The 21,677-nt window shown below is 47.8% G+C and overlaps 1 protein-coding gene across 1 annotated transcript in view; it reads left to right on the top strand.

Moving 5' to 3' along the window:
• ryr3 (ryanodine receptor 3) overlaps positions 1-21,677 on the top strand; it is a 500,545-nt gene that overhangs the window by 353,881 nt on the left and 124,987 nt on the right. The window contains 5 exon segments of the mRNA XM_038785757.1: positions 35-273; positions 929-1,010; positions 5,298-5,428; positions 7,044-7,358; positions 19,415-19,655. Of these exon segments, the coding sequence (XP_038641685.1) occupies positions 35-273; positions 929-1,010; positions 5,298-5,428; positions 7,044-7,358; positions 19,415-19,655 (1,008 nt within the window).

Raw genomic sequence — 21,677 nt, 5'->3', positions numbered from 1 at the left:
GACCTGTGCAATTATTCACAATTGTGGTTTCTAGAACTGTCATGAAGTCTGGTTCAGAGTTGGTGAAAGCGGGACTGCGTTCGTTCTTTGAAAATGCAGCAGAAGACCTGGAGAAAACACTGGAAAATTTGAAACTTGGAAAATTCACACATTCACGATCCCAACTAAAGGGAGTCACTCAGAACATCAACTACACGACTGTCGCTCTGCTACCTGTGCTAACTTCACTATTTGGCCATTTCAGTCAAAATCAGTGTGGAATCGACATAATATGTGAGTAACTTGGTTTATCAAAATCACGCTGTACTGTTTTTGGCTTCATCATTGACTGAGCTGTGAACTCTGACTCCACCCTTTATTTGTAAGTTTTCGTTGTTTTGAGGCAAAAGAGAAATAGATGACAGAATATGTGGGCAGGAGTTGCTGGAGCAGATATACTGGTTAGTTAATTCTTTGCCTGTGTTCTTCAGTTCAAAAATCTTTTTTTCTGTAAATTTCAGGAAGTGTGAGTTGGGAATTGCATGCCAGTGACAGAATTTTCCAGATTTTCCTTTCATTACAATTAATGAAAGGAAAATGCAGCAGGTTTTATGAGAGCAGTGAGATTCCCCCATCCGCCTGGTGTTATTTTCTGTGCTCTGCTCAGGTGATGTCAAACAGTTGGCCATTGAAGGCAAATACCTACCCTTCTAGTTCTCTTGGAATGATGCAACAAAATGTATAACAAGGAGCTTGAGGTTCAGATTTGCCTGGGTTGCCTTAGGCAACATCTTTGGAGAGGACTCCGAAAGATCAACATTCAAAGTAATGACTGACTGAGTAGGCTTTAGTTTGGTATTTTGTCAACATTTGCTTCAGTTAAAAATGTGACGGGAGATTGCTTCATTGAGAGTCCCAAACTCATAGATTTCCTGTGTTCTGCTTGCAGTGGATGATGTCCAAGTGTCCTGCTATAGGATCCTGTGCAGCCTGTATGCCTTAGGAACAGGGAAGAACGTTTTTGTTGAAAGGTAACTCTAATATCAAATGTGGCTTTGGTCAGATTTAGGATCATGAAATTAAAGCCTTTCTGATACATGGACATTTTGAACAAATCCAGTTAAATCTAAATTGTCTGAAATCACCATCACAACTATCATTATGATAACCTCAACACAGTGAAGAAATGCTAAAGTGTATAGCGGCATTATGTACTCCTAAATGATTAACAAATCACAGGCCTGGATCACGGCTATTGCAGACACCCGGAAGGAAAAAAACAGAAAGAATGAGAAAATAAGAATACTGGTCTGAAACTGTTTATTCCTTCTGGACAGTATAAAACATCATCGCTGATAAACTTCCTGGCATTGAGCGAAGTTCCCTAATTTGGCAGTAAATGGGTACTTGGATACCATTGGGAATATATTGCAGAATGCTGAATGAAGAAAGTTGTTCTCCTTACCCATGTCTTACCTTGAGGCCATATTTAGTGTGGGCAGCGTGTCCAGTCCCAACAGGCCACAGAAGAAGTTACGGGCTTCAGAATTTGGTGTAACCAGGCCTCTGCTTAGTTTTAAGCTGTTTCAGCAGACACCAACCCAAGTTTTGGAGAAACTGTGGATTTTCAGAGCCATGGGCCGCCATTCTCCGGCCACACTGCACTGGAAAAGCAGCTCACCATGGCACAGCATGCCCCGTGAAAGCCGGGAAACCCCACTCCCGAGATCTACCCGGCTTGCAAAGCCTCGCGAGATTAGACGCAATCTCGCGAGATGTTGCAAGGGGAATCCCGGCCATAATGGGCGGGATCACTTTTTAGCCATTCTGCATATTTGAACGAGGCAGTAAGCCTCACTCTAATGTGTAGATTCTCAAGGCACCTGAGGCTTTAGGATTCAATCCCTTTGCTTTGGGGACCTTGGTGAGTGCTGTTTGTTACTGGTACCCACAAACGGGGCCAGATGGAACGGTACTTGTGGTGTCTCCAACGAGATTAGCTGCCCCCAGCTGCATGCCCTTTGGGCAGGATGTGCCCAGGCACTGCTAATGTCACCTGGGTAACCTGGTAGTGCCAGCCTGGCACCCTGACACTAACCCACCTGCCACCCTGACAATGCCACCTGAGTGTCAGCATGGCACTGGCAAGGTGACCAGGTGGCACTGCCAACAGTCAATGGAATGATATCCTTTATTACAAGAGGACTTGAACATAAAAGTAAGAATGTTATGCTTCAGTTATACAGGACGGTGAAACTACAACTTGCAGCTCTGGTGCCTTTATTTAAGGAAGAATGTAAATATGTTGGAGGTAGTTCAGAGGAGGTTTACTAGATTGATACCTGGAATGAGCGGGTTGTTTTACGAGGATAGGCTTGACAGGCTGGGCTTGGCATCCAGACTGTTGACCCCCATGAGGTACTGCTGGGTATAATAACTTCCTGCCTGCCTTCACCATATAATCAATGAGCTCCTCATGGATGCTTATGTAATGAGCTGAACAACGCACGGTTATGCGCAATCATCCATCCTGCCATGCCCCCTGAGAAAAAACACTCTCAATTGCACGCCCGCCACGGAACATAGACTCCAGAATGGAAGATTCCAACTTTTGTATAGATTCTTTATTTATGCAACACGTGTGGAGTCGACTGATCCATGCAAAAGTCTATTGCCACTCACTCATATGGTGTGCAAAATCAATTGTTGATTTGCTGGTATGGTGTGCAAAATTGATCATCAATTCACTCGTATGATGTGCAAAATCAGTTATTGATTCACTTGCATGATGTGCACAATCAATTGTTGATTCGCTCAAATCGATTGTTGATTTGCTTGTATGATGTGCACAATCGATTGTCGACCCAAATCATGTGGAGTCAACCGATTTGTATAGAATGCAAAACTGATTTTCGAATCACTCATGTGGTTTGCAAATTTGATTGTTGATTCACCTCAGGGGTTTCATTATTGAATTCCAAAGCATGCTATCTGTAACTGTCTACTGCAGTCTTCAGCCGTTATTTCCTCAACAACCAGATTGCAATGCTTTAAATAGCTTCTGCAGAAAGACTGCATAATCCCTAGCAGGTGTTGAAGACACAATCTGTTGTGATGGCACACCAGAGTTAGGAGAGTAGACTGCTCATGAACTTGAGACAGGAACAGCTGTGTATGATAAATCAGTCGGATTAGCCACATTGCTCTGTTTCTTCCTTGCTCATACCCCTGCACAAATTACTACCTTTTCAAAAGCAAGCACAACTTGAAAGCTGTCAACAAAATTCAATACTCCATTGGTTAATATGTTTAGGGGAGATGATGGAATTGTGGTAATATCATTGGTTTAATAATAAGAGAGGCTAATGTTCATAAAATTAATAGAATTTACAGGGCAGAAGGAGGCCATTCGGCCCATCAAGTCTGCACAGGCCATGGAAAGAGCACCCCACCCAAGCCCATACCTCCAACCCATCCCCGTAACATAGAATGGCCAATCCACCTAACCTGCAGATCTTTGAACTGTGGGAGGAAACCGGAGCACCCGGGGGAAACCCACACATGGGGAGAATGTGCAGACTCCCCACAGTCAGTGACCCAAGTGGGAATCAAACCTGGGACCCTGGAGTTGTGAAGCAACTGTGCTAACCACTGTGCTACCGTGCTGCCCATGTTCTGGAGACATGGGTTCAAATCCCTCACATGGTAGCTGGTGGAATTTAAATTCTATGCAGGTGTAACAATGTCTTGCTGCAATTGTATAGCTTAGCAGAGACAGCAGCTGACATATTATGTGCAGTTTCGATCTCCTTATCAAAGGAAGAAGATACTTGCCAAAGAGGGACTGCATTGGAGGTTCATCAGACTGATTCCTGGGATGGTGGGATTGATTTATGTGGAGAGATTCAGGAAACTGGGCCTGTGTTCTCTAGAGATTTGAATAATGAGAGACAATCGCATTGAAATTTACAGAATTCTTACAGAGCATTGAATAGTAGACGTGTATAAGATATTTCACTTGGCTAGTGAGTCTAGAACCAGGTACCACAGTTTTAGAATAAAGGGGCAACCCATTTCAGACTGAGGTGAGGAAGAATTTCTTCATGCAGCAGGTGATAGAACATAAAACATACAGTGCAGAAGGAGGCCATTCGGCCCATCGAGTCTGCACCGACCCACTTAAGCCCTCACTTCCACCCTATCCCCGTAATCCAATAACCCCTCCTAAACTTTGGGTCACTAAGGGCAATTTATCATGGCCAATCCCCAGAGGTTGGAAGCTCGTTTATTGAGTATGTTCAAACCAGAAATTGATCGATTCCTTGAAACTAATTATATCAAGGGACCTGAGATAATGGGGGGGGGGGAATAAAGTAGATGTAGATGATCAGGTGATCTTTTGGAATGGTGCAGCAAGCTCGATGGGCTGAATGGCCTACTTCTGCTCCTAACCTTGATATTGGTTCTGAAGACAAGTCTAATTTATCTAAAAGGACCATCTTTCCATCTTTTACTGTCCCTTATATCATAGAATAGCATGCAAACATATCTTTCCATCCATTAAGTCCATGCCAGTATTTCACTCCACGTATCACAAGCCCAATGCTGGCTGCCTTCTTGCTCTCCTAACCGTTCAGTATCCCTCTCTTTCAAGAAACCATCTCATTCAAGTGTAAAATACATCACGGATTGTGTTTCATCAATATTTGTGACTGGATTCTTCATGCTAACCTCCCCCCCGGGCTCCCAGATCTTCCGACACTCCAAATATCGCCATCTCCGGAACTCAGAGTCACCCTCCCTTCCAGGACCTCTGACATGACGTCTGAGAATCCCTGCCAAAATCCCCTCAGCCTCAGACACACCCAAAACATATGTACATGATTCGCAGGACTTCCCCCACATCGCCCACACCTGTCCTCAACCTCCTCAAAAAACCTACTCATCCGGGCCACAGTCATATGAGCCCCGTGGACCATCTTGAACTGGGTCAAGCTAAGCCTGGCAAATTACTCTTCATCATTTTCATTCTCTAAACTTTTCTATTCCAATGTAGGTTCTCAAGTTAGCTTCTCAACCATTGATGAGATTGTGCAGGATCTTTCTATTGCTTCTAGAACATTCCTATAAAGGGTTTGAGCAAAATATTTGTAGCTGTGCTGCAGTAGAATTTGTGAACCATACTTGTGGTGTCACCGTCTTGTGCTCAGCTATGGCAACTGCAGTTACTTGGATATTGGGACATGTTTTTTTTGGCTGTTTGCGTTTTATTTGATAACAAGATAGCTTTACCATTCCTCTTTCATCTTGTGTCACAGACAACGGCCAGTCCTTGGAGAATGTCTTGCCACTCTTGCAGCTGCTATGCCAGTAGCTTTTCTTGAGCCTTCTATCAACATACACAACCCACAGTCAGTTTTCAATACAAAAACACCTCGAGAACGAATCAGTATGTATCACTGTCTTGCAAAAAGAGCTGTCTTACTGACAATTATACTCATAAGAGTTAATTGAAAGGAAATACAAAACATTGCGCAGTGTTTATGTCTGCAATAATGCTGATAATTACAGAGTGTATTTAATCCTTTTGAAACTCAATTGGCAGTGTACGTTTACAGAATTTTGTGCCTTTTTCAATTTGCATTAAAACATGTTTGCTCTTTTCAGGTGGCAATATTGCTTCCTTGTTTCCACAAAACTTTGGGTGGGATTTCCTACTCTTATTGTGCCTGGAATTGATGGATTATGACTGACTGTCCCTCCCCTGCCCATTGTATGCAGTAGGAATGCGACAGCCCATGTGCCGAACAGATTTCCCTAATGTCCATCCATTTCACCACCGTGGCTGTAGACTGTCATGTGGAATGTGGCTGAGGTCCCCTTGGGGGGAAAAAAAGGGCCTCTATTTGATCGACACCGGCCTGCCTGCATAAAGCTCACTCTGCAACATGCCGGCATCTCTGCTACCCTTTTAAACTAGCAGCCGTTTTCTCCTGATGCCTCAGCAGTGATCCCACATTAGCACCACTGGGATTTCGCAGTCACAAATTCTGGCAGGCTCTTCTCACAATGGCAGGAACCCTACTGGGAGCCCACCATGCAAGGAAGACATAACTTAACCCGGGAAACCGGACTGGGGATACAGCAAATGGAGAGGGGAGTGCGCAAGTCTTGGGCAATTGAACATTCCTGGGTGGAGGTGGATTTGGGCGCAATTATTCAGTACATTTTATCCTGCTTTCAAAATCAGAAAAATACAGGAAACATAGCTCTATGCTGGTGTTTAATAAAAGATAACTGAAGTGACATCAGGTGGAGAAATTGAATCCCTGCAGACTATCGAACTATTAGCCCTAAATTCTGTGGTCAGTGGTGAAGGAACTGCCATTTATCTTGCAAACCAATGTCCACAAAGCTTTAGCCGTCTTCTAAGTGCAAGCTTGTCCTAATCTTTTCTTTAATTTAAAGTACCCAATTCATTTGTTTTCCAATTAAGGGGCAATTTAACGTGGCCAAGCAGACCCACATAGACACAGGGAGAAATTGCAAACTCCACACAGACAATGACCCAGGGCCGGGATCGAACCCGGGTCCTCAGAGCCGTGAGGCAGCAGTGTTAACCACTGCGCCTCCCTGGCTTGTCCTAATCTAATGTCTGACCCAGTGTGGCATCCTCCAATGCAGGGATCTATGGCATGTGTGTGCAGGACAAGAAACAGGAAAGTTTGTCAACCAATCAGACTGAAAAGTCTTTAAGAGGTATACGGGACATAATTTCCCTCCTCACAACATTTCCTAGGAAATTAATCTTTAAACTTTAGAGACTCTCGGAAAATTCACCTCTGGTTTCTTCTTTGGAAACCTTTAAATAACCACCTCTTTGGCAAGCTTTTGATTGTCTCTCTGAAACTCATCCCATGTCACAATGTTCATTTTACAATATGCCTCGATCACGCACCATAAAGTTTCTACATTCTTGCAATATTCATTCTTTCATTTTTTTATTAGCATTGAATGCAGTATATATGAAGGGAAGGAATATAACGCTTTGTTTGCTTTGCTAGTTCTTGGCTTACCAGACACTGTCGAGGAAGTATGCCCAGAGATGCCTCAACTAGATGCGTTAATAAAGGATATCAATGACATAGCAGAATCCGGAGCCAGATACACCGAAATACCACATATTATTGAAGTTATTTTGCCCATGCTGTGTAATTATCTGTCGTATTGGTGGGAAAGAGGTCCTGAGAACAAACCTGATGGGCATTGCTGTACTGTAGTCACTTCAGAACAGCTTAGCGTGATCTTGGGCAACATCCTGAAAATTTTGAACAATAATCTGGGCATTGATGATGCTTCTTGGATGAAAAGACTTGCAGGTAAGAATATAAAATCATTTTGGAGAATATCAAAAAATGATATCGTTTTGAAGAATATAACGATATAATTTTGGAGCCCCCCCCCCCCTTTAGATACATTAATTTCCTTCAAAAAACTTGTGTATTTTTCTAAACATCCCTTCTGTGCAGCCATCTACTTTATTCACATTGAAGCAAATAGATTTGTTCTGCTTTGATATCATGTATGATTATGCACCTATAATTTGCTGGGCATTAAATACTGGCCAATTTATATCAAATACCACTTAACAGAACCAAGAACCAGAGAATTCCTACTTTGCAGAAGGAGCTTATTCGGCCCATCGAGTCTGCACCGACCCTCTGAAAATATACCCAACATAGGCCCACTCCCCCTAAACCCTATCCGCATAACCCCACCTAACCCACACATCTCTGGACTGTGGGAGGAAACCAGAGCACCCGGAGGAAACCGACGCAGACATGGGGCGAACGTGCAAACTTCACACAGTCACCCAAGGTCAGAATCTAACCTGGGTCCCTGGTGCTGTGAGACAGCAGTGCTAACCACTGTGCCGCCCATGAAAGAGTATAGTTGAAGGTGGAAGAGCATAATTATACTGCCACTTTGAAATTGACACAAAGTGAATTTCACTGCGCACACATCTTGACCTGATTTCTTAGTACTTCAGAAAAAAAGAAAACCTTTGAAATAATGGCCGGGATTCTCCCCTGCCCGGCGGGGCGGGGGGTCCCAGCGGGACGGAATGGTGTGAACCACTCCGGCGTCGGGCCTCCCCAAAGGTGCAGAATTCTCCGCACCTTTAGGGGCTAGGCCCGCGCCGGAGTGGTTCCCTCCCCGCCTGCTGGCGTGAACGGCCTTTGGCACCCCGTCAGCCGGGGCCGAAAGGCCTTCGCCGGCCGGCGGAAGTCCGCGCATGCGCCGGAGCGTCAGCGGCTGCTGACGTCATACCGGCGCATGCGCAGGGGAGGGGTTCTCTTCCGCCCCCGCCATGGTGAAGGCCATGGTGGGGGCAGAGGAAAAAGAATGCCCCCACTGCACAGGCCCACCCGCCGATCGGTGGGCCCTGATCACGGGGCAGGCCACCGTGGGGGCACCCCCCGGTGTCAGATCGCCCGCCCCCCTAGGACCCCGGAGCCTGCCCGTGCCGCCAATTCCGCCAGTACCAGAGGTGGTTTAAACCATGCCGGTGGGAAAGGCCTGTCAGCGGCGGGACTTCGGCCCATCGCGGGCCGGAGAATCGCCGAGGGGGGGCCGCCGACTGGCGCGGCGTGATTCCCCCCCCCCCCCCTCCGGGGGGTCGGAGAATTCCGCCCAATGACTTCCAATCTCCAGATCACGCCATAACACTTATAAATCAAGAACATAGGAACAGAGTGGTCTATTCAGCCTTTTGAGCCTGTTTCTTCATTCAATTAGATCATGGTCAATCTGTACATCAAGTTGATTTAAACATCTTCACTTCATCTCTCTTAATACTCTTGGATATCAAAAGTATCAACTGAGCTAAACTCATCAGTCTTTTGAGTGAGAGTTCCAAATTTCCATTACCCTTTGCACTTCCTGACATTATCCCTGAATAATCTAGTTCTAACTTTAAGGTTATGCTCCCTCATGCTGGACTCCTCCAACCTATCTCTCTATCTACTCTACTGAATAATTTAATAATTTTAAACACCTCAATTAGATTACTGCTTAATCTTCTATACTCAAGGGAACAGAGTCTAATCTGTACAACTTCAGAATTTACTCATTCTTGATACTCTTGATATAATTTTGATGAAACTGCATTGTAACCCTTCCAACGATGATAAATCCTTGCTGAGGATCAGTGCTCAGAAATAATGCAACACACAAGATGTTTATATTATAACACACAGGGCTTTATACACCCTGGAACATAAGTTCCCCACTTTGTGATTCTAGCTCCCCTGCGATAAAACCTAACATCCCATTCAGTTTTTAATTAATCTTTTTGTACCTGTCCACTTGTTTCAGTGATTTATGTATCCATCTGCGTCTATTCCTTTTCCAGTTTCTTATCATTTAGAAAATGCTCATATCCATCTTTAATGGGTCTCAAGAATAACCTTTGAAGCATTGTCACTTTCGTTTTGATTGCAAACTGCATGTTGTAGATTTGGGAGATAATGTTGGTCAGGCCAGTGAGAGAGCAGCTTTCTCTATTTTAAGAGTCCCTTAAGAGTCGCATTGGATTTTTATATCTACTTAAAGGGTTTTGGATTAACATTTCAGCTGAAATATTCCTTTGACACTTCATTGATATGTCAGTCTAGATTATGTGCTCAAGTCTAGCAGCCTGCATGGCTTCACTTGAACTAAAGTCAAACTACGCCAGACCCTGAACCTTCACAACACTTTGAATTGGTGCATGTTGCAGTATAATTCCAGTTGGTGAAAAAAACTACTTTTTAGGAAGAACATTGATCCATTTAGGGACCTGTGGAATTTTTGCATAAAACTGGCACCGAAGTCCAGTCTGCAGCATAGCTCTGGTCCATCAGCAATGTATCAGACAGAAACCAGAAGCTGCAGAACAACCCACAGGTCTGAAACATGTATTAGAAAGATCAGTGATGTTTAATTAGATCATTAGTCAGACTGGAGTAAAATCCAGAGCAGTGGATGCCTAACAGGAAGAGCACCTTTACTCAGAGAATTATTCAGCATAATGCTGTGCTGTTTCTCTTTGACTTGGGAAAGTTGCTTGGTTTTTCTGTTATCATTGCAAAGGTAATGATGCAATCTGGGCTGTCGTCCACCAATCAGCTGACCTCACCCCATTATGCAAAGTCAGATCATGTTGTATTTACACTTTCCCCTGGTGCCTCTGGAGCAATGAAGTATTTGAATTAATATAATGACAGTAGCGGAAGAAACGGATTGTTGTGTGTAGTAAGGTGAGGGTAGAATGATAGGTGGGGTCAAAAATTCTGTCAGAGAAAAAATAGCGAACGGTCAAGATAAAGGTCAAGCTCTTTCGAGGCACCAATGTTATGGTGATGGCACTAAATATGGTGAAGATCAGCAATTGTTATATATATTGTATTTTATATCTGTTGCAGTAATGTTATTAAAAGCCTGGGTTAATGTATGTATTTATTGCAATAATATTATTAAAGAACCTAGGTTAAGGTACCCAGATTTGTGTCTGCTAAAACTGTATTACGGTGTTGTAAAAGTGAGTTAATCATTCATTCCAACTTGGTTACAGAGAAAGGGCTAATGGAATAGTGTTTATTTTGGATGGTTCCCTAGAGAGTAGATAATTTGAGGGATTGTATTTAGCCCAAGCTCAGCAAGTCTTGGGACATCTTAGTGGGATACAGATGATGTAATTAATGGGAGGAGCCAGGACTGTCTGTAGTTTTCAGATTTTCCAAATGCTGTTACATTGAGCAGAACGGCCTGACAAGACAGAAGTGAACTGGATTAGCCCTTGAAATGGTCTCTCTCCAAAATGTCTCTACACAGAATATAGCAAGTGAACCTGTTTTGTTAACTTTATTGGTAAGTGGCATTTGAACTGTTTTTGGTTTGCTTGGTTGGAATATTTATATTGAACATGTAGGATATAAGTGAAAGTTTTTTCTTTTTAGTTTAAGAACTTTTAACTGTGAATTGTGGAGTTTTTTTCTGTGTTGTTAATGTGGTTAATACTGTGATAGAAATAAAAGGCATGATTCAACAGAAGCGTTTCTAAGTTCGTTTGTGGCGTTTCTTTAGTGAGTTTTCTGACGGCGAGTTCCCTACCGCTATCCAATGATATTTGGGGCTAGATTTTTCTGCCCCACCTGCCATGTGAATGTCCATTGACATTGGGCGGGAATTTCCGGTCGCCAGTTGGGTGTGGTCAGGCAATCCCGCCCATAGTCACCTTTTTGGGTGCTGGGAAGTATCTTACTGTTTCAGCCCACACTTAGGGCACGATTCTCCTGCCTCGTTGTATTCTCGTTTGATTGAAACGAGACCGGTGAATAGCAGGAGGGGCCAAAACCAAAACCGCGCCAGGCGCCAAAACAGTTTACGATGCAACTGGCTCGTTTCCGAAAGTGAATCGAGATTCCGCCGTAGGGTGGTGAGAAACCAATTTCCAACTGCCTCTGTAATTCGTCGGCCTCCCCAGCAAGTGGTCACACTGCCACCGATTAGTACTCTTTTTTTTAAAACGTGAATCTGGCGGAAGGGGTTCTCTTGGTAGCCGAGGAGGCGAGTAGCCATCTTTTCTCACAGGCAAAGAGCCTGGGGGCACTGGGCTTGCCGCCCCAGTGCTCAACGGGGGGTGGGGGGCCCCTGGCTGTGTGGGGGTGGGCCTCCGCAGGGGTGGGGGAGACATTGGGAGGGCAACCGCATGCAGCCCCACCATGTCAACACCTCGATCACATGTACCGATTCCGGGGGCAACCCTTGTCCCTGCCCGTCTGCCCCATCAACCCCCCGTAACTCCCACTGAGTGCCGAGGCCTCTGACCGTGCGGATGAAGACTATTGGTAACAGGGAATTGGCAATGGTGGTGAAGTGAGCACGTTACACAACCCAAATGGATTCCCGTGGGTGAGTGGGTCACATAGCATAGGGAATCATTGCCGAGCATCCCAATCAGACTGTGATGCCTGGACAATGTGCCTGCATACTGCGGGAAGCAAAACCACACATGCATCAGCCAGCAACACCAGGGATGGGACATAGGTTTGTGGACATGTCCACGGCTGGAGGGTGTGCAAGTGCAATGGGGAGAGGTCCAGGAGCCGGTCCAGATGACGTTACGAGCGGGTGTCCGGAGTACAGGATCTGGGGTCTGGTGAGGGGGGTCCGCTGTGGCCGGGGGTGCATGGGCGGGCATTCCGTGTGGAGGGAGGGGGTATCAGTGGGGGAATGGAGGGTATGGAGAGTCCCGTGGTGGAAGCCGCTGCTGTTTATCAGTCTAACAGCCTCTCCCAATTCCTTACAGATATTGAACGCTACGGACGGTATTTTGGACCCACCAGAACATGCGCTTGTGGTGCTGCTGCTAGCCCAGGCGGCCAGACGCCGAAGATGACGGCAGCATCTGCAGATGGTCAAGGCGACGGCCCATGTGTTGGACCCCGCTCCACACCCTGAGGACCCGGCCACCTATCAGGCCAGGGTGGGACCCAGAGGGGGATTCCCGCGAAGGCCCATAGTGTGCAGGGATCGCTGATCCTTTGAACAGATGATCGACAGCGCGTGCCGCAGGAGGCACCACCTCAACAGGGAGACAGTGCAGCACCTGGCATCACATGGAGGAAGAAGAGGACACCTGTGCTCACTGCAGTCCTGAACTTTTACTCTTCAGGATCATTCCAGGGCTCGAGCGGGGACCTATGTGGCACCTCGCAGGCTACAGCCCATAGGTGCATCTGACAGGTCACCAATGCCCTCTTTGCCCAGGCAGAAAACTATATAAATCTTGGCATGGACCAAGCCCAACAGGATGCCCGGGCAATAGGATTCTCCGACCATCGCTGGGATGCCAAGGTCCAGGGGCAGATAGACTGCACACATGTGCTTACCGGGCCATCTGGGAGTGCCTTATGTTAACTCGATGGGTCTCCACTCCCTGAATATCCAGCTTGTGTGTGACCAGCACATGAAGATCATGCACATGTGTGCATGCTTCCCGGGGGGTTTGTGGGGCAGTTAGACATGCCCAGCCTCCTCGAGGAGCACCCCAGGATGGGCATCTGACTCTTGGGGGGGATAAGGGATACCCGCTGAGGACCTGGCTAATGATGCCAGTATGGAAGCCGGAGACCGAGCGGAGACCCTGTGTCCCGTGTGGCCACCTGGGCTGCACTGAGCGGTGCATCGGTCTGCTCAAAATGTGCTTCCGATGTCTCGACTGCTCCAGGGGTGCCCAGAGGACACTCCACGAATGGTCCCCTGCTTTGTGATGGTCTGCTGTATCCTACACAATCTGGCACAGTAGTGGGACGACGAGCTGGAGGTTGAGGATGAGAACATGTTGCCACCTCCGAGGAAAAGGAGGAGGAAGTTGAGGCGACAGGGGCTGGAGGTCAATCCCAGGGAGGGACTGGAGGACCAGCCGGAGGCTGCAGGACAGGTGGTCATTTCATATAAGATGTGACCCGGTCCATCATCGATAACTTACCCAACCCTCACCCCCATTTCCTACCCTTTTAGGGTATGTGTCACATCACTTCAGGGTGCTGGGACTGTTTCGGCACTGTCAGTGGGTCATTGTGAGGGTGGGGGTGTTGGGGGGGGAGGGGGGGTGGAGGGGGGGGGACGGTGACGGTGACGATAACCCACACAGAGCTGAGCACCAGGGCTCCTCAATCTATGTCATAGTCTGACCCGTCCCGTCTGATGAGTGCTCGCTCACACCTATCACTTGCACGCAGTGTGCCCGGGGAGGGGAGATGCCTGGAGAGATCGGCCAAGGGTTCGGAGGTCAGCCCACACTGCGGAAGAAAGTGACACAGACGTCATACTGGTTGTTCTCGTGTATTTAATATATCACAGGTGTGCTAAAATTCCCCACTCTCCGATGATACCGCCCCACTCTTCCCCGCCACCCCCTATCCTCCCTCCCTCTTCCCCCCTATCCGGTACCCTCAGTGTTCCTCGATGTGGTTGGACGCATCAGAGGGGTGGAACTATGGGGAGCTGGTGGCCACCAGCCCCAATCCAGGGGATGGGTCCTGGTTGGCACCCAGCGTCCCCTCCTTCCGGTCGGTGCCCAGAGGGCCCTGGGGTTCACCTTGGGACGGAGGGGCAGCTGGTTGGAGTCCCGGCTGCCCCTGCATCATCTGGGTCTTCCAGCTCTGTCAGTTCCCCATGGTCCGCACCATTGGTGTCGGCTGCGCGAAGCATTGGATACGTTAACTCATGGTGACGTCATGCACCAGGCTCTCCATTGCTGTCGCCACCTTAGCAGTGTTGGCCTCCTTCGGTGCCATGCATTGCCAGCGGCATCTCCTACATATGTAACCTCTGGGACTCCACCAATTAGATATGGACCTGCTGGAGTGTCGCTGTCATCTCCCTCTGAATGGCCTGACCACACCCTTGCATCTCCATCAGTAACCCTGTACCAGAGGCTCAGCATCAAGCTGGGACCCAACTGAGTCCTGGGATCCAGCAGACCTCCGACTGCTGTCTCGCCTGGGGGTTCCTGCCTCCACCTGATGTACATCAGCAGCTCTGTTGTGCTCACCAGATTGTGCCCCAGAAGCCTGACAATCGTTTTCCACCAAGGTGCATGTGTCTGCGCTGGTGGAAGGTGGGATGAAAGCTGTGACACATTGATCGTGTCTCCCTCTGAGTTCTCCTCCAAGGGGTTCTCCGGGAGGCTGAAGATGGGATGGGCCTGTGCCATTGGCTGGAGGAGCTGCGGTCGAATGGACATGTGGTCAGCTGGAGGGATGGGTTAATCAGTAAGTTAATAACAACTCGCGTTTGACAGGTTCCATGTGTGGGGCCAGGTGATTCCTCATCTCTGAGGCTTATGCGAACCTCTGCATCAGTGACCGTTCTGTCCTCGTCCACCACCGTCACCTCCAGGGCCCGTTCATCGAAGTTGGTGAAGATCCCTATGTCCGACACTTCTCCGCCAGTCTAGGCCATCTACCGGCGATTGTGTGAGAGCTTCTACTCCTGAGGGCATCATGGTTCACAGTGGTTGGGTGTGTGTGAAGGAAGGGTGGTGGGGGGTTGAAGGGAGAGGAGAGGTGAAGGGAGGGTTGTGGGTCGCATGGAGAGTTGGAGGGGTGGATGCTCGCATGGGGATGGAAAGGTCTCAGGCAGGGGGGGGGGGGGTGGAGCACTACCAAGGGTCAGGGCCCGAGAGGGGCCATGACCATGAAAGGAGGGTTAAATTGTGGGGGGGGGGGGGGGGGGGGTTTGAAGAGGGGCTATGCAGGGCTGGTAAGTAGCACCTCCGGGAGGTTGGGGGGGGGGGGGGGAATGACGTGTTGGAAGGGGGTCTGCTGAGGTGAATTGGGGGGCCTGAAGAGGGGAGGGGGCCCCGGGGTCCGCATAGCAGGGTGTCCTCACTTGGGGTGTGTCTACTCACCCATGCTGCCCAGTGTAGGTTGTTGACCTTCTTACGGCACTGGAGGCCAGTACTCCTGGTCACACTCCCAGAGCTTAAAACCCCCGCCACCTCGTCCTAGCAGCACTGGGCACCCTGTGGCTCACCCTCCGGGGCCCTCGGTGGGGAACAGGACATCCCTTCTGGCCTCCACTGCGTCTAGGAGCCTCTCCAGGTCTGCATCGCCGAATCTTGGGGCCAGTCTTCTCGGCACTATTGTTGCTAGCAACTGGGATTGGCTGTGCAAGAGCTGTTTAAGTGCTATTCGACCTTGTTAGTGGGATTGGCGAGCGCAGTCTTGGCGAATCAGCTGGTGAGCCTTCATTTGCAGTATGAAGCCCATTGTGCCTCGTGAAATGGATCAATTATCATGGAATAGTGCTGCCGGCCTCACTGGTCCGAGCGCCAGGAAGCTCGTGACAGTACTCGCTCATTACCACACTTCGAAATCTTTCCGGAAAATCGTGCTCTTAGAATTTCTTTCAGCACTGGGAAGCTAAACACGGGCCGCCATTTTGAAAGGGTACCTGGATCTCTAAGTGCGCCTGTGGGTTACCCCCATCCCCCACCCAATGGAAATGTCTCCCCCTTCACACGGGCACTACTCCATACTCCCCAAGTGAGGACATATGCGGTCCCTGGGGCCTAAGTCTTGAGGCCCCCTTTTCCAGCAGTCGTTGGCGCACATAATTAGACCTGTGGCACGCTACAAAAACATCGCGTACAGCAAGTTCTCTATGTTCAGCCGCGGTAACCGCTTGATAGTTACAGTCATTTGATAGATTATTGAGCTCTCTTAAAAATTCGGCGAGTGATTCTGTAGGCCGCTGGCGGCGAGTCGTGAACACATGGCGTGCGTAAACTTCGTTAATGGGCCTTACATACATCTTATCGAGTATCGCTAGCGCTGCAGTATATGAACCGGCCGAGTTTAGTTGCGTAGAGATTCTGTGGCTCACCCTCGCATGCAGTAGACTTAACTTCTGTTCCTCTGTTGTTTTGGCTGTGCTCGCTTGTGCCAGGTAGGCCTTAAAGCACCGCAGCCAGTGGGAGAAGATTTCTTTTGCCTCTGCATCCTGTGGGTCAAGTTCCAGGCTTGAGGGCTGATTCCATGATCGATCCTGACTGTTCTTAAGTAGATTAAATTGATGGAACCATCAATTCACTAGACACATGCTTTAAGATATGGTGGTTTTAATCTACTTACTACAGAGCCAGCCTGTTACCCGTTGAACTCTCGATGAACTGGCAGGCTGGCTCTGGATCAGGGTATTTATACAGTAGTCCAGGGGGAGGAGTCGTGGGCGGAGCCAAGGGTGGAGCCCTGTACAAACTCCTGAGCATTCCCAGAGCTACTCCCCCTAGTGGTCGGATAACGCTACAGCGCTTACAATGGTATTGGTAAATACAATGTGAATTACTAAGTTACATTCACCACAATGGGCATTACCCCCCTCAGGCCCTGACCATTGGGAGTGCCACCCTGACACCTGGGCACCCTAGCACTGCCACCCTGGCACCCAGGCAGTGCCCCAGCTAGGGTGGCAGTGTCAAGGTGCCAAACAGAGAGTGCCAAGGTGCCCACGTTCCAGGGGGAGGGGCCCACACTGCACTATTCCTGATCACTCTGGGGCATCCAATGGCCCAGGAGATTTTCCGTGTGCCATTCCGCCTGGTCCATGTTCTTGTGGACCAGTACTGATTGGCGTCTGGCTGCAGCCTCGCTGGGGAGGCTGGTGAATCGAGGGAGGCTGCTGAATGCCGGGTAGGTAGGACTTAAGTAGGTTTAAGATCTACTTCAACGAGTGCAGTTTGGTCCCACCCCACACCTTGCAGGTCTTTGGTGAATCCCACGAGGGTACCGGTAGATCCGCGGCCTCGATTGTGCTCTTGCTCGAGTGCAACGTGGCAAGAGCATCGCGCCCAAAGTTTTATTTGACCTGAATGATTCCTATTTGTCAGTCAAATCAGCAAAGTATACTTTTCTACCCTATTAACAAATTGTTTGGGTTTCTCGTCTGGTATCCTAATACGACAGATTACTCACCATTTTTAAAAAAATTAATTTAGGGGATGTGGGCGTCGCTGGTTAGGCCAGCATTTCACATCCATGGTTGCCCTTCAGAAGGTAATGGTGAGTTGCCTTCTAGAACCGCTGCATTCCTGGAGGAGTCAGTACACCCACTGTGCTGTTAGGAAGGGAGTTACAGGATGTTGCCCCAGCGACAGTGAAGGAGCAGCGATCTATTTCCAAGTCAGGATAATGAATGACTTGGAGCGGATCCTCCAGGTGGTGGGGTTCCCAGGTATCTGCTGCTCCTTTTCTTCTAGACGGTGGTGGTCGCAGGTTTGGAAAGTGTTGTCCAAGTAACCGTCTTGTAGATGGTACACACGGCTGCCAATGTTCCTTGGTGGTGGAGGGTTTGAATGTTGTGGAAGGCAGAGCAATCACGCAAGCTGCTTTGTCTTGGATGGTGTTGAGCTTCTTGAGTGTTGTTGGAGCTACACTCATCCAGGCAAGTGGAGAGTATTCCATTACACTCCTGACTTGTGCCTTGTAAATTGTGGACAGGCTTTGGGGAGGTCAGCAGGTGAGTTACTCGCCATAGGATTCCTAGCCTTTGACCTGCCCTGGTAGTCACAGTATTAATGTGGCTAGTCCAGTTCAGTTTCTGATCAATGGTAACCCTCCAGGATGTTGGTTGTGGGGGATTCTGCAAAGGTAATGTTATTGAATGTCAAGGGGCGGTGGATAGATCCTCTCCTGTAGGAGATGGTCATTGCCTGGCACTTGTGTGGCATGAATGTAACTTGCCACTTGTCAGCCCAAGCCTGGATATTGTTCAGATCTTGCTGCATTTGGACATGGACTGCTTCATTATCTGAGGAGTTACGAATGATGCTGAACATTGTGCAGTGATCCGCAAACATCCCCACTTCTGACCTTATGATGGAAGGGAGGTCATTGATGAAGCAGCTCAAGATGGTTGTGCCTAGGACACTACTCTGAGGAACTCCTGCAGTGATGTCCTGGAGTTGAGATGATTGACCTCCAACCACACAACCATCTTCTTTTGTGCCAGGTATGACTCCAACCAGCATAGAGTTTCCCCCCTGATTCCCATTGACTCCAGTTTAGCTAGGGGCTCCTTGATGGCATACTTGGTCAAATGCTGCCTTGAGGCAGTCACTCTCCCGTCACCTCTGGTATTCAGCTCTTTTGTCCATGTTTGAACTAAGGCTGTAATAAGGTAAGGACCTGGTGGAACCATATCTGAGCGTCCGTGAGCAGGTTATTGCTGAGTAAGTGCCACTTTATAGCACTATTGATGACTCCTTCCATCACTTTGCTGATGATGGAGAATAGACTGATAGAGCAGTAATCGGCTGGGTTGGATTTGTCCAGTTTCTTGTGTATAGGGCACAGCTGGGCAATTTTGCACATTGGTAAATGCCAGTGTTGTAGCTGTACTGGAACAGCTTGGCTACGGGAGCGTCAAGTTCTGGAGCACAAGTATTTGGTACTATTACCGGGATATTGTCAGGGCCTATAATCTTTGCAGTATCCAGTGCCTTCAGCCTTTTTTTGATATCATGTGGAGTGAATAGTATTGGTTGAAGACTGACATCTGTGATGTTGGGGGACCTCGGGAGGAGACCAAGCTGGATCATCCACCAGGCACTTCTGGCGAGGGGAGTGGGTAGTGCAACCACGTTATTGAGAGTAGGCCCAATTACTATAAATAAAATTGTTCTCATCAATGTGGTACACCTTGTTTATAGATTTCCAGTGTGTTAGACATTAATATGTGAGCCATGCTGGGCACATTAGATGTGAAACAGGAATAATGCACCCATCTATATGCAGAGTGTGCATCCAATGTACATCCATCATTAACTTGCTGACCATGTGTAAATAGAGACCATTAACTAGCTGTTTCTTTTTATATTTTGCAGTGTATACTCAGCCAATCATTAGCAAAGCAAAACCTGAACTGTTGAAAAACCAATTCATACCAACCCTGGAGAAACTGAAGAAGAAATCAATAAAGGTTATAATAGAGGAAGAACAAATGAAAGCAGAAGTCAAGTCTGATACCCAGGAGACTGAGCTGATAATTCTGGATGAGTTTGCTGTCCTCTGCCGAGATCTCTATTCTTTCTACCCAATTTTAATCCGCTATGTAGATTACAACAGGCAAGATTAACAATATGATTCTTAAGATGCATGTTCCTATCAAAATGTTGTTTACATTTTAACAATGTTGTTCGTGATTGTTTATCGATTGATTAAGCAAAGCACTTGCAGCTAAAGTACATTTTTCTCATGACGTCCTTTCCCCAGATCCCCTCCAACTTGGGGAATGGGTACCGTCCACTTTAGTGAATGGGTACTGTCCACCTTGGTGAATGTGTACAGTCTACTTTGGCGATTGGGTATAGTCCACTTTGGTGAATGGTTAGAGTCCATCTTGATTAATGGGTACAGTCAACTTTGGTGATTGGTACAGTCCACCTTGGTGAATGGTACAGTCCATATTAGTGAATGGATACAGTCCATCTTGGTGAATGGATACAGTCTACCTTGGTGAATGGATACAGTCTACCTTGGTGAATGGGTACAGTCCACCTTGGTGAATGGGTACAGTCCACCTTGGTAAATGGGTACAGTCCACCTTGGTGAATGGGTACTGTCCATCTTGGTGAATGGGTACTGTCCACCTTGGTGAATGGGTACTGTCCACCTTGGTGAATGGGTACAGTCCACCTTGGTGAATGGGTACAGTCTACCTTGGTGAATGGGTACAGTCCATCTTGGTGAATGGGTACTGTCCACCTTGGTGAATGGGTACAGTCCACCTTGGTGAATGGGTACAGTCCACCTTGGTGAATGGGTACTGTCCATCTTGGTGAATGGGTACAGTCCACCTTGGTGAATGGGTACAGTCCACCTTGGTGAATGGGTACTGTCCATCTTGGTGAATGGGTACTGTCCATCTTGGTGAATGGGTACTGTCCATCTTGGTGAATGGGTACAGTCCATCTTGGTGAATGGGTACTGTCCATCTTGGTGAATGGGTACTGTCCATCTTGGTGAATGGGTACAGTCCACCTTGGTGAATGGGTACAGTCCATCTTGGTGAATGAGTACAGTCCACCTTGGTGAATGGGTACAGTCCACCTTGGTGAATGGGTACAGTCCATCTTGGTGAATGGGTACAGTCCACCTTGGTGAATGGGTACAGTCCACCTTGGTGAATGGGTACAGTCCATCTTGGTGAATGGGTACAGTCCACCTTGGTGAATGGGTACAGTCCACCTTGGTGAATGGGTACAGCCCATCTTGGTGAATGGGTACAGTCCATCTTGGTGAATGGGTACAGTCCACCTTGGTGAATGGGTACAGTCCACCTTGGTGAATGAGTACAGTCCACCTTGGTGAATGGGTACAGTCCACCTTGGTGAATGGATACAGTCCACCTTGGTGAATGGGTACAGTCCACCTTGGTGAATGAGTACAGTCCACCTTGGTGAATGGGTACAGTCCACCTTGGTGAATGGGTACAGTCCACCTTGGTGAATGGGTACAGTCCACCTTGGTGAATGGGTACAGTCCACCTTGGTGAATGAGTACAGTCCACCTTGGTAATGGGTACAGTCCATCTTGGTGAATGGGTACAGTCCATCTTGGTGAATGAGTACAGTCCACCTTGGTAATGGGTACTGTCCATCTTGATTAATGGGGACAGTCAACTTTGGTGATTGGTACAGTCCACCTTGGTGAATGGGTACAGTCCATCTTAGTGAATGTATACAGTCCATCTTGGTGAATGGATACAGTCTACCTTGATGAATGGGTACAGTCCACTTTGCTGAATGTGTATGGTCCATCTTGGTGAATGGGCACTTGTTTCCATTTGAATGTGCTTTTTTTTACCCATTCCTCTGTTCTTTTTCATCTCTAAGACTTGTGTTTCTTTCTGCTCGCTCTTAACCCCCTTTATTTGAAATCCTGGTCTCTGCCCCACCCTGGAACCCCCGATCGTCTCCTCCCCAAACCTTTTACTCCTTTTACATCAGTACGTTGTTGCCAAGCCTATTTCGGGCTGGGCTCCTGACTCGCATCTAGATTCCTGCAACTCCAGAAAAGAGAGCTGAATAAGTTGGTGCGTGTGGAGAAAGGTTGGACAAGGCTGGGAAAGAGGAATGCTAAAACTGT

The sequence above is a fragment of the Scyliorhinus canicula genome, chromosome 2 (genome assembly GCF_902713615.1).
Source record: "Scyliorhinus canicula chromosome 2, sScyCan1.1, whole genome shotgun sequence".
NCBI lineage: Eukaryota > Metazoa > Chordata > Chondrichthyes > Carcharhiniformes > Scyliorhinidae > Scyliorhinus > Scyliorhinus canicula.
The sequence above is the reverse complement of the archived record's forward strand: the minus strand, read 5'-3'. Positions and strand labels throughout refer to the sequence as shown.